Source organism: Paramisgurnus dabryanus, chromosome 3 (assembly GCF_030506205.2).
Source record: "Paramisgurnus dabryanus chromosome 3, PD_genome_1.1, whole genome shotgun sequence".
Classification (NCBI taxonomy): Eukaryota; Metazoa; Chordata; class Actinopteri; order Cypriniformes; family Cobitidae; genus Paramisgurnus; species Paramisgurnus dabryanus.
Genome location: NC_133339.1, coordinates 45,739,306 through 45,753,300, shown reverse-complemented (window position 1 = coordinate 45,753,300; position 13,995 = coordinate 45,739,306). Strand labels below are relative to the sequence as shown.

Genomic DNA, 13,995 nt, shown 5'->3' with positions numbered 1-13,995 from the left:
GCTTACTATCAATTAAATTATATTATTAACGTAATATGTCTAGTTTGTTCTCCAAAACAGCATTCAATCATTCATCGTAATTTCATGACAAAATGTTTAAATAATTAGCACTTATAGAAACACTTATATTTTTTTAATAAATATATCATTTATTTTAGAAATTAATCTCTCTAATAATAATAAACATATTCTTTGAAACCCATGAAATAAAATTACCTGTTGGTATAAGATATCCTATAAACCTGAAATAATCTTGACAAACCATATATCATTGCAAAGCTCTAAGAATGTAATTTTCATATTTCATGGCTATTTGATGATAGAAATTTAATGTTGACAGTCAGTTTATTAAATGTCACTCACCCTGAAATTATTATATATTCCTTATTTTAATATCTTATTATAAAGCTTCAAAAATCTTGACAAATTATATATAATTGGAAAGCTCTACGAATGTAGTTTTAAAATTCTTAAGGCCATTTGATGAGGGAAATTTAGTATTGGCAGTCAGTTTGTTAAATGTCACTCACCCTGTAATTATATATTCAATTAATACAGATTTTAATACATAAGTAAAACAGTTTCATTTTTATTGTTTTAAATAAAAAATATATACTTTAGTGCATCATTTTTTTTAAATAAACTTAAACTGCTATAATTTTTTTTTTTATATTCACAACTTCAGACACCTCAGTGAAAACTTTAAAGAGTTTACTTTAAAAAGAATGACAAAGTAAAATGTATTTGAACGTGCACATCACCTTTCACCCCCACACATTAAAAAAGAGGTTAATTTCATGAATATTATCAAAAACGTCACTAATAATTCTATAAAATATGATATTTTGCCTTTAAGTTATTATTTTTTACACTTTTAGTCATTTAGTTGTATTTAACGTTGTACTTGTTATTTATTGATGTTTTCATAGCTTGGCCACGTTTATTTAATCTCTAGACGTGAATTCATATTGCCCTGATTCAGTCGAAATAGATTCCTATGGCTAACGACTCTGAATCACAAACCTATTTCAACAGGGATGTGGCTAGAAGGGATACGACCAAATCTCGCCAGATGAGCGCTGTTTTTCAGCCTAATTCTACCGCCAAAGTTCCTAAACACAACATTTCACCGAATGTAGGCCGTATGTATATCATATATAGGCAGAACCGCTGTTTTTCGCCCTAATCCTTCTCCCAAACATAACCCAAACCCAAAATCTCGCGAGATTTGGCCGTAGCTGTATCTCCACTAGCCAGATTCACGTTCAAAGGGCATTGATCGTGACGGTTCGTAGTAGGACTCAGTGAGTCGACTCTCACCACCGTATCATTCGCGGCTGACACGACTCGCTGCCAAATACGATTCACGGGATGAGGAAAAATGGTCGCGAGCACCCGTGTGCAGAAGCTTATCAGACGGTATAAACTCCCAATCGCGGCTGGTTTAACGATCTTGCTGATCCAGGGCCTGGTGGTATGGAGTCTGCGGAGTTTGGAGGAAGGAGAGGCTGAGGTAAGTGCTGTTTACTGAGGAGAGGACTGTCACCGTGTCTCAGATTTGCCGTTCGATTGAAGCTTCAGGATAGCATGCTAAGCTAAGCTAAAGCCGTCAGTCAGTCTCGTTAGTTGAACTGTTTTTGTAGTAATAGCGAATGTAAACAGTGTTCACCGAATTATTATAAATGTCATGGCGCATGATAGTGTTATAAAAAACGTTAAACATTTACTGTTGTGATTATCAGATGCTGTGGAGATGAATGATTTGTTTTGACCGGCGTCGGATTTTAAATGACTTGACTGACTTCACTAACAGCTGTGTCAAAACTTACTGATCTGTTTTTACGTAACGATAGACAGCAATTGTAGAGTGTCAAATCCTAGTGAGCTATTTACCTAGACAACATTTTAGTTATCTTTGTTTCAAAACCCAGTCAGCTGCCTTCCGAGACAACATTTTTGCATAGTACTTTTAAAACCAGGCGCATAGACAGCAGTTTTGGCAGCGTAGCGGACAGCATAGTGCGTCGCCTAAACAGAGCTTTAAAAAAAAACAGCATTTTTGACATCGCAGTCTCAACACCTGACATGGTGAGTTGGCAAACAACTGTCTAGGTAGGCAACTCAACCAATGAGATCAGATCTGTATCTATAGCCCTTACCAGGGCTTATACTGATGGTTAGAAAGTCAAAAATTTTTTTACCAGTGTTGCATTAGACATGAATTGCTTTGCTGTCAGTTAAAAAAACACACATGTGAGCTCGGCTGACTATAAAAAATGATTTATAAACCCAGCAGGGTTGACTCAATAACTATCATCATTGAGCCCTTGATTACTTAACCTCAGGTTACTCAGACACTAAGTGTAGATGCATTGGATAAAAGCCTAGCTGAATGTCTAATAGGTAAATGAATAACTGTCTGCTGCTTAAGGGCACACTTACAATAATGTGAATATTTATTAACATTTGGAAAAGGTTACGAGTTTCAGCGAGTATCAGGAATGTGCTGTCGTGTCTGAATTCCTGCTCTTGACATAACGGGAGCTTGCAGCTTGTCACCAACATTGAATTGATTCCTAATCTGTGAATGTATGAAGCCTTAAGCAAAATCAAAGGGTGAATTGTTTCTTTATTAGTTAAAGGGGTCCTATTATGTTTTCTCACATTTTTTATTTTACATATTGTGCCGATGCTTGAGCATTAAAAAGACAAAGCTCAAAGTTCACTCCAAAAACCGAAAACACTTTTCAAGAACTACGACAACGGGCTAATTGGGACTACACACCATGTATTAAAAAGAAATACAGTTTTAGTGCTTTTGTAGTGTTATTGCCATGTCTAAGAGACACTATGTATTCTGCCCTAAAAACTAAACCCATCTTGCTTGGCCTTCCTAAAAGCAAGGGTGCACACTTGTCACCTTTCAGTGAAATTCGCCGTTTTGGATCCAAATAGTAAATTTTTGTGATTCGTCTAGATCTGATCAGTTTTTGAAAATGAGGGGTGAGGGGGGTCTGTGACAGGGTAGCAGTGAATGAAATTATGAAAAACTTTTACAGCTGTTGTGGTAACGAATCACTGATCAGTTTGGCGGGTTATATGTAAGGGATAATCCACGGCTAGCCATGCATTAAAGGGTTTTAATGCACGACGTAGAGGCGAAGAACCACCCGACGCGTAGCGTAAAGCTGTAATTAATGTTTACAGTGTAATTTTTTAACAGACGGGTAAAAATGACGGTCATTTTCTTAAGTTAAGGCTCGCACTCCGTCCGCTTAAAATAAAGTAGTGCCATTGTATTGCTTTTATTTTAATGAATTATCACATTTAATTAAATTCATTATTAAAAGAGTGAGACAGAGAGAACTGAAAGGACCCGAGGGAGAGAGAGAGAGAGAGAGAGAGAGAGAGAGAGAGAGAGAGAGATGCGTGAGCGAGTTACCTGTGGCTGTCTATCCCCTCGTTGCTTAAGCCAGGGAATTTTCCCGGGGCTTGAGCCCCGAATGTATTTTGAAAAGGTGATTGACAAATATGAAACCGGACAATGGCCTATGTAAACCTTTTAAATCATGTTGTATTTTTTCATTGTGCTTTGGCTTTACTGCATACAGTCTGTCAGAAATAGACATAGGGCTAGGTCTTAAAAAAATCTAGCCTATAGAATACGTTTCTTTGCTGTCGGTAGCCTATGGGCTACTCCGTTTCTGCCACTCTTTTGAATATGCAACAGGTAGGGGAGGAGCTAACGAAAGCACTATTTAGCTATCGGAATGGAACCACTGATCTACAAAACGGTAACTTGAAAAAAGTATCTTTAATATTTAAATCAGATAATTTAACGCATTATTACATTAAACGTAATAATATAAAACATAATACCATGAAACAAAATAATATTTATAAAAACATCCCCAAATTAGCCCCTGTAATCTTTTCTTACACTGACCTCATTATTTATTCAATTACAACAGCCAATGGCAAGTCTCCAGCAGCAATACGTTTATATTTACTTTTAGACGTTCTGTATGGTGCATAAATAAGATGGTTATACAGTAGGTAAACAGTATTGTAGGTTTATTCATCACTTGAACGTTATTCCTTCGGCGCAGCAGTTTAATAATCTAATTTTGGCGGTTATGTGACATCATCAGCTCATTCAGGTCATGGCGGAGTAAAACTCACGTGCAAAAATCTACTTGAGAGAAAAGTTCTTATGAAATAATACTCCTGCGACCCGCCGCGATTAGGTGAGTACACTTTTATATGCTGCAGATCACGTAAATATTCTTATTATACACTTTATACACTCTTTGAGTGATCCCTGTATTTAATATGGTCTGGGCTAGGGTTGGACCGATAGACGATGGCATCGTCCATCGCCGATGGCCGATAGACATGACGATGCAGAGTCGGCATCGCGATACCCCGCCCACCCCCCCAAAATAAAAACACTGCAGCCTCTCGCAGCATCCCGCTCGCGAAAACACACACTTAATGCATGCTTTCAATTTCCGCGTCTTTATTTTTGTATACTTATGAGGAAATAACAAGTAAGTTGTTCACAGTCAACTTATATTCAAAAGAGTACACACTTTATACAGTAAACGCCAAACGAATTAAACGAACTAGTTCGTTTACATAATAACTAAATGAGGCATACAAAAACAGCAGAAAAAAAATCTGCTTTTTCATGGTTTTACCATGACGAACAGAGGTTGGGACATAAAAAAAACAACTTTAAATATCAAGGTTTCTGGCCAGAAATACTAACATGTTCACCTTTTCTGGCTTTAATAAGCTGCGAAGTGGAGTAACAACATTACCCGCTGTGCTGAACACACGTTCAGATGGAGCACTGGTAGCACATATGCACAAATATTTACGAGCGATGTTGGCCATAAGAGGAAACCGTCCTTGGTTAGCTTTCCACCAAGTTAGTGGGTCTTCTTCTCCGTCAATAACCATTTCCTGTAGATACAGTGACATCTCAGCTTCACTCTTTTGATCAGCGGTGAGCACTGCTGTAGCTGCTCTTTTACCAAGAAGGCTGCCCAGTCCCTTTTTCTTCTTAGGCGCGGTGCCAGCACCTGATTCCTCTGCCTCTTCTCTTTCTCGTGCGGGGCCGGATGATGGGCTTGCGCGTGTTGCTGCTGCTGCCGCCATTTCTGCAACCAGTTCAGTTTTTGTGGCACTTAGCTCAGGTGGTTTCATGTGATCCCCTCTGTATCTGGGGTCAAGCAAGGCAGCTTTGCGCATCATACTCAGGGTGGCATCATTGCTATATTTGCTTTCCATCTGCTCCAAGATGACACGCTTCAGGTCGGCTGTAAGTTTCGCATCTTGCTCCGAGCTCTCCAGCACACTTTCCAGGTGTGCCAACATCGGCAAAAGTGAGGAAACCGTGACATAGTTTTCTCCAGAAAGAATATCTGTAAACTCTGCCACTGGCTTCAATCCACTATTAACTGCTTCCAGAACACTTATGTCCTGCCATGTAAGTTGCGGGAGCGGGCGGCGGCTTTTATCCTGAGCAAACACTCGTTTGATGGCTTGAACCTGCTCCAGAATTCTCTCCACCATTCGCTGTTTGGAGCCCCATCGTGTTGCACAGTCCTGTCCGAAAAAAATATATATGCTATTCGTCCAGCTTTTAAGATCGTTTTGCTAACCAGGCTGACAAAAAAGGTACATCGCCTTCAATGTGGTGAGCACACAACATCTAATCAGCTTAAAATATAAGTTATAGGCTATGTAAAATCCGTGCATCATTCGTTTTCTTAATTTTCAATTAAGAAACTTGTTTACGAAACCCAAACGAAAAACAAACAACGACTTGATATTCATAATTTCATTTCTATGCACAAATTAAAAATGGTAATAAGAATAATGGTTACGGAATGAGTTTGATATTGGTAGTCCTAATATATTGATATGATAATAATTTATGCATAGAATCGAAAATACCAATGTCAAATCGTTGTTTTTTGTTTTAGTTTTGTAACGAAATTATGATAATTATTAATTATACATTAATTGAACGAATGATACGTGGATTGTGCGTCTGTCTGATCGCATGCTTGCATTTTTGTATGCACATTTATGGTTTAATTGAAAACTTATTAAAGATTTTTAAAGATTACCGTGATCAAGGAGTGATGAGGGAGTTTTAGCTCCTCTTGTGCTTTGCTTAGCTCTTGTCTCCTCCACCAGCTGTGGGAAAAAGCAGTGTTGACTGCCCGGCAAACCCCGAAAGCCCGATCAGTGCTGGCTTGCTGCTTCTTGAGTGAGTTGTTTATAGCAATGTTCAGATTGTGGCCAAAGCAACTTAACCAAGGCCATTTTAACTGTCTGATGGCAGCAACAACGTTTGCCCCATTATCAGTAGTTATGCAGGAAATTTTATTTTCTTCTATTTTCCATTCGTGTACACTTTCCTGCAATGCCTCTTCCAGGTTGTCGGCTGTATGGCTTTCTGGCATGAAGCTTGTTTGTAGGCATTTCGATTTTAGTGTCCACTCTTTGCTGACATAATGTGCGGTCACTGACATGTAAGGCATCATGTTGCAGCTGGACCACATGTCAGTTGTCAGTGCCAAATATTCCACATCATCCAGCTCTGCTAAAATATTTGCTCTGATGTCGTTGTACAACTTTGGGACTGCGGTCTTCGAGAAGAATCTCCGACCTGGCAGCTCATACTGCTTGTCAAATATTTGCAGCATGGCCTTAAACGCGCTCTTCTCTACCGTATTAAAAGAAACCATTTCTTTTGCTAGGTAGCGGGTCACAGCATCAGTACACTGCTTCCATCTTTCGCTGTCACGCTTGTACTTAGTAACTTTAGCGAAAGCCTCAGATAGGGTTGGTTGGTTCCTGCGAAGTTCAGTTGTGCGTGATGATGACACTGGCAATGAACTGTATTCTGCGGGATGGTGCACACGCAAATGGTCATGTAAATTTGTCGTCTGCGCATCTTTTGCGCGGATAACTTGACCGCAAATCCTGCACACCACTTCAGACGTGTCTCGTGGCTGTCCTCTTTCATTTGGTCTAAAGCCAAAGTACTGCCAGATAGGTGAATTTGTACCTTTTTTAACGACCAAGTTTGTCGACGGCGACGCCATTTTAACGACGCAGATCACTGTGCTGCCTACTTCATGCCAGAGTCCCGCGGAAAAGTGATTGACAGGTGTTAATTTGTGTGTAACTTATCTTTATTTATGGTTATGGGTTTGGTTAAAACAAAGATCATGCGGGTCAGGTAGTGGAAACGATACAATTAATTAATTCGTTATAAATTAATTATTTACGCCCCGCCCACCGACGACGATGCCATCGTCCATCGCGATGTTTCACATTAAACATCGTACGATGCCAAATTGGTCGACATCGCCCAACCCTAGTCTGGGCTAAGCCCCGAATGTCCTTTAATGCTGGATACGCCTCTGCTTAAGCATATAGCTAACTCAATGATTCTTTAATTGATTTATTAAAATAATTTATGAATGACAAGCAAAACTGACAGTGACAAGGCAATCTTTATTTGAACTAATCATGTCATTTATTTATTTATGTAAAGTGTGAAATAAAACCGGCGCACTTTATAGAGAGACGCACTTACGTCTCTCTCTCTCTCGCTCGCTCTGTCTCTCTCGCTCTCTCTGCAAGTGTAACTCGTCCTTCGGATGAGACGTTAAACCGAGGTCCTGACTCTCTGTGGTCATTAAAAATCCCAGGATGTCCTTCGAAAAAGAGTAGGGGTGTGCCCCGGCATCCTGGCCAAACTTGCCCATTGGCCTACTAATCAATCCTCATACTAATTGGCTATATCACTCTGTCTCCTCTCCACTAATAAGCTGGTGTGTGGTGGGCGTTCTGGCGCAATATGGCTGCCGTCGCATCATCCAGGTGGATGCTGCACATTGGTGGTGGTTGAGGAGATTCCCCCATTCATATGTAAAGCGCTTTGAGCACTGGAAAAGCGCTATATAAATGTAACTAATTATTATTATTATTATTGGTTACCAATGTTTATAGTAGCGGATTAATTTCTAACTGTAATCAAACTGACTGGAACTACCTGTGCATTAAACGGTTTTGATGCACACCTTCCAGCCAATCAGAATCAAGTATTTAAAGAGACCATGGTATAATTTACAATTTATAGTAAATTTTGCTTTTTAAGCAGTCAGTGCAGCTTGAGCGTGCATACTCAACTCATAGTATTTTCTCAATCGGATGCAAAAAATATCTTGTGCACACGCGCAGAAGAATTGTTGTTCAGTTCACATCTTATATTTACATTGTTATTTACATATCAGATGATTTCTGTAACAGAAACAAGCTAAGATAATGGGGTCACGCGTTGTATTCTGCAATGTTCATATCTTTCATAACATTACATAAAGCAATAAAATAGCGTTGTGCCTTTCCAAAAGTGCATTTTCTTTGCCTATATCTAAAAACATATTAACTTTCTCCAACTCAACTCTGACTTTGTACATTTATCCAGAGATAAACCGTGAACTCGACGGGAGACACTGTGCGCTGCGTTGCCAAATCCTCTCCTTTTTTGCGGACTTCAGATTTGGGCTACATTTAAAATGAGTTGATATTTTTCTGCGGGTTAAAGTTGAAAGGATTTTGTTTATTAGTTACTGTGCATTCAGACCGCCACTGGCGAGAGCGTCAATAAAAGCTGACAACGACACTAAAGAAAAGTTGTAGTGGACACTCTGATGCTCGAATGCATTCTCTGAACTCCTCTCAGGCAGAGGTTTCCGCCTTCCGATTGGTTGCCGGTGAACATTTCTGCCTTCCGATTGGTTGCCGCCGAACCGCGTCATATCTCATTACCATAAAGTTGAGCTGATTTCTCGCCGGAGCTCGCCGCCGGCTCTCATTGAAAATGAATGACTTCCGGCCACTTTGACGCTCTCGCCGGTGGCGGTCTGAATGCACATGCACAGTTAGTGGTATTTCAGCTCTAAATACTCATCGGGATGCTTTTGGGCTAGTTTTGTATGTCCATTGGGCTGGTTTTGATACGCGAATCTGGCAACCCTGGCTACACAGACATTTGGTTTGGATTATATAGAATGTACATGTAAATAATGTACATTTTAACATAAACATACTGTATTCGAGCTGATAAGATACTGTTACTTTGAAAAGAACAGACCATGGATTATTTCTTTATGTGTGCTGAATAATATGAAATATATATTTCTGTAACACTTATAATAAGTATTATAATAAATGTCTGTAACACCCTGATAAATTTGCACCCCTGTAAAAGACCTGGATATTGCAACCAAACCAATTTTATTTTTTTTTTGTATGGTTTTGATTCAATTTCGCCTCAGACCAATAATAATTAGACATTTTTTTCTGAATTGTTTACATTCACACAACAGACGACATTTATGAGGATATTCACAACATTTTGAAATAATATGTCCGTTCAAGGAAACTTAAACCCAGTTTTTGCGCGCTGTCTGATGCCTTGTGATGCCACTTCCCGGGCGCAAATCCTGTCTGAAGTGAGGTGCGCACATAACAAATCGATTCAGGATTTCCCAAATTGTTATTGTTTTGTTAAATTGTAAGTCAATTAAAATCGGAGAATCAATATATTTTACCCAACCCTACTATATAAGATAAAAGAAGGTTGATGTAGTTTTTAGCTGCGGTTCACTGTTTTCGCTTTTGTTAATCTTTGTTTTGTGGCAAGTGGTTCTTCCCTCACGTAAAAAAATCTGCAAAATATAGCGTTGCAATACCACTTTTCCACTTGTGATATTAAAAACTAAACATAGTATATATATTTTTTAACAATCATGCGTGAAAGCCTGTTTCGCATGCACCGTAAAAACAAAAATCTTCCAGCTAAATAAATTAAAAGTATATCATCCCAAATTTGTCTGCATTTTAAAATGATTATAAAAATACTCGCCCTTTTCGAAAATTCACAGTCCAGACTCCATACAAAAGAGATTATGCATTATCAACGCATAGTCACAATGCTGGTTAATTTGATATCACCAGAAAAGTCTCTAAAATATGTTGTGTTACCTGCAAACCTGAGGAGCTCTGGTGTTGTATATTGCACATGCTTGCTTGAATGCTTTCTTGCATTTCCTTTCCTAATTGTCCCTCATAGGAATAGCACAGCTCTATGCGTCTGTCTGTTTCACAATACTGTGTCTAGAGGTGCTGTACAGTTGTAAATATTTTGCAGCACTGCACAGATGGATCCGAAAAATCTTTAATTTCGGTAGCAAATATCTATTGGATGAAACCCTCATTGGGAAGCACTGCCCTAACCCATAGATACACTAGAGATGTGCGAAATATTTCTCACTACAGCGCAGATCGCTTTGAACTGTCTCAGTTTGATGAAAGAAGCCATTGATCTTGCAGGACTTTGTCTAGAGAAGACTTAAGAACGAATTGCTGCATGCCATGTGACTTATGCAAGTCCTGTCTAAATACACTTTTGGACAGGATTGTAAGGAAACTCTTAAAGGGTTAAACTGCTGCCTACATAGGGAGCTCACAAGATTTCAGAACAGAGTAGTTTTGCTTCAACTCAATGGTGCTTCATCAGGCTGCTGGTTGCTCAGTAAGCCTCCTATTCCCACAAGTTGTGTTTTTGTGGACTGAAGACGTGTGGCAGATTGTTTGTGTGTACAACAGGAATTTCTGGGAATGCTTCTGTTATTGGTCCTCTCCCTCTGGCATGCCAGTGTTGTGGTTAGCTGTTTTTGTTCTGCCACAGGCCAAGACATATATTTTTGAAGCTTTTTCTGTTCTTAGCATCAATTCAGACTTGTATGCCAATGTGTGTGTGCTGCGTATACAAATGTTCTGTATAAATGCGGCGCTTGTACTGAATCATTGGCAGCCGAGGCTCCCATTTGTGATAAATTGTTGGCTACATAGAGCGTTCCAAATTGACCACTTCCAAGGCTTTTTATAAGTTACGATGCCTTCTTTATATACTCCACCTCTGCAGAAATACTCAATACACAATAGACATCAAGCTAATTTTACTTTTGGGCTTGAGAGAGCTTCATTAGCAAAACAGGAAGTCCTCTTTAATAGAAGCTTCAAGCAGCTTCAGTTTTGGGAAAGATGCCCAGGTCCAAACCTAGATTGAATTCTGGAAACCAAGCTGTGTTGAGTTTAATGGTAAATGCTTGCCATTGATTAAAATGCAGCCTTGCATTAAATGTTGAATCATGATTAGGGTTGGGTACTGAAACTAGGGTGGCCATTCGTGCCAGTTCCGCCGGACACGTCCCGAACAGGATTTCTGAGTCGTTCTCCGGCAGTCGCGTTGCTCGACTGTAGGGATGTTCACATTGACCGTTTAACCGTTAACCGAAGGTAAGAATTTATGACCGATTAACATTATCAGTTAAAAGAAAAAAATATTTGTTAACCCACGGTGAGTGTCTTCATGAGCCGACAGACATTTCGCCAATTTTCCATCTTTAATTTGTGAATGTCATGTAAATGACACAAATTATTGCTGCCCTGACGGTCTGATAAAGTAATCATTTGTATGAGAAATCATTTGTGTGCGTGTTTGGAAGCTGAACGGAGACGTGTGCGTGTCCTCGCAAGATGTCGCGGTCCGTCTCGCGCACATCCGAACAGACCTTCGCTGATGGCCTCTGACCCTGACCATAAACATCTCTCTTTTTGCACAAACAGAGAAAGACGACGCAAAAGCTAAACTTTTTGAAAAGTGTCCTTTTTTAGAAATGACCACTGTGATAGATGAAAAAGAGACAATTTCCCCCTTTTTGGATATTAATCCTCTGGAGTGATCGCGTGCTCTTTGATAAGGTAATGTTGCGTGAATATCTGATAATGCATGAATCCTGTTCCTGTTGTTGATTTGTCGCTGCTGTTTGCACATTCAAATGAAATGTTTTGTTTTTACCAGGTCACAGTCAACCGTCAACTGTATTTTTACTCAATGACAACTCAATATTAAAATCTTATAAGTTAACGGTTAATGTTCGGTTCATAAGCTGCGGTTGTCGGATGGGAAAATTAACTGATATGAACATCCCTATTCGACTGCATACGTCATCGAGGTTCTCACATTTCAGGTAAAATAATTAAAAGAAATAAATCTTTATTTTCTAAGACCTACAATCATTGAAGTTTCATTCTTACCTTGAAATGTAATGGTTGCTTTTCTGAAATTAAACCCGAAATATTAAACCTTGATGGTGTATGCGGTCGACCAACCCCGACTTCCGGAGAACGCACCCGAAAATCAGTTTGGAACGTGTCCAGCGGACCTGGCACGAATGGCCACCTTAACCGAAAGCCTATATGACTGGTATGGTACTGGACTGAGTCGGAATGCAGATTTCACTGCCGACTGAAAAATGTTGCCCTCTATAGTGCAAGAAGACAGCATGGTGTTACTCCGATCGCATCTGTGATTTGCACTATTATGCATAGTCACGTTTACAATAATTACTCAGTTGTCGTTTTGTGGCTCTCTTTTTCAAAGTATCGATTTGGCACCAGTATCGGGAAAAAACCCAAATGATACCCATCCCTAATCATGATGTGGTGTGCTGCCATGTTTTCAGAAACATCCAGGATTGCTCAGAACGTACAGTAGGATTGAGTTGTTTAGGGTAGGTTTGGGTTTGTTGTTGTTGGAGTCTCCCTAAGTTCCGTTTAAACGTGGCTGAAAACATCAGGCGGACGCTGACTGTAGGTGCTTGCCAGCTTTTTTAGCTGAGTGTTTTGGTTGCTATGATACTTTTGTAGACTTTGTTTATCAGTCATTGAACAATGCGTCGGTTGGTTATTGTGATATTTGTCTCGCCCCTCCTCCACTATGATTGGACAGCCGAGTGAAAAGTGACATTGACGCTGAGCGTGGAAAAAACAAGCGCTGCACTTCATGGAAAACATACGCCGGCCGACGGTGTTAACGCTTTGGTGTGCACGCTTTGGTGTGCACGCTACCTTAGACTTTTTTTAATGATGTAAATGTATGGATTTTGGTTTGATCGGTGCATTTTTGTATTGTTTATAGTACAGAATTTTCACAGATAATTTTTCTTAAACCCCTATAAAGGCCATATGTGCTATATGATTATGGCACAATGTCTGTTTCTGTGTTTATCCACACCAACCTGCTTCTGTAATTCACATTTTTCATTATGAATCATTCCTTCTGCCAGATTCCCGCTACTAAACTAGGTGGCTCTACTAAAAATAGCTCAGACAGATGCTGAACATACAACAAAAATGAGGAACAAAGCAAACACGAGCCCATGGGCTCCCCACAACGTCATCGAGAATCAGCCTTGAACCTTTATCTTTTGTGGTGATTGTGGAGGTATTTGGTATCATACGTCAAATTTTTTTGCTTTCTCTTTCCTAGCGGAAACACAGGCGGTCCAAGTTGCCTGACCACAATGGGCAGGACCAGAAGATGGACCCGGCCCCCTTCGAGAGGCAAAACGCCCTGTCTGGGGCCAACAATGACCCGTGGAGGGGGGGCCTGGATCGCCCCGCTGTGACCGGCATCATCAGAAAGTGGTCTAGAAGAAAAAACAAATCCCCTTTAAAAGACAAGAGTGTCGACAGGCCAGATGATGGAGGGGTGATTGAGAAGGTACTGCACTACGATCCCTCGAGCAGCCGTAACTTCAGTGAGACGCGTGCAGGAGAAATGGCCAAAATCCATCTGGTGGCACCAGGAGAACCGGGCAGCGTCGAAGGTGCCCCTCAAGTTCCAAATAGTGACTTTGTGCCCAAATGTGAGATCTCAGGCAAAGATGCCCTGTCTGCCCTCCACCGTGCAGGTTCACGGCAGTGTAGACAAGAGATCGCCAACATTGTGTGCCAGCACCAAGCAGGACAACTGATGCCACAGGTTTTGCCTCAGTTTTGTCCACAGCATGGTAAAGGAAGTCTTTTAACAATCCAATGTTCATCAAATTTGCATGT

At 40.1% G+C, this 13,995-nt stretch overlaps 1 protein-coding gene across 1 annotated transcript in view; it reads left to right on the top strand.

Moving 5' to 3' along the window:
• The first annotated feature begins 1,347 nt into the window (after nt 1-1,347).
• The window catches only part of xylt2 (xylosyltransferase II), a 33,467-nt gene continuing 20,819 nt past the window's right edge, over nt 1,348-13,995 (top strand). The window contains exons 1-2 of the mRNA XM_065292471.2: nt 1,348-1,513; nt 13,427-13,949. Coding sequence (XP_065148543.2) covers nt 1,382-1,513; nt 13,427-13,949 — 655 coding nt within the window. The 5' untranslated portion in view covers nt 1,348-1,381. The remainder of the gene's footprint in view (nt 1,514-13,426; nt 13,950-13,995) is intronic.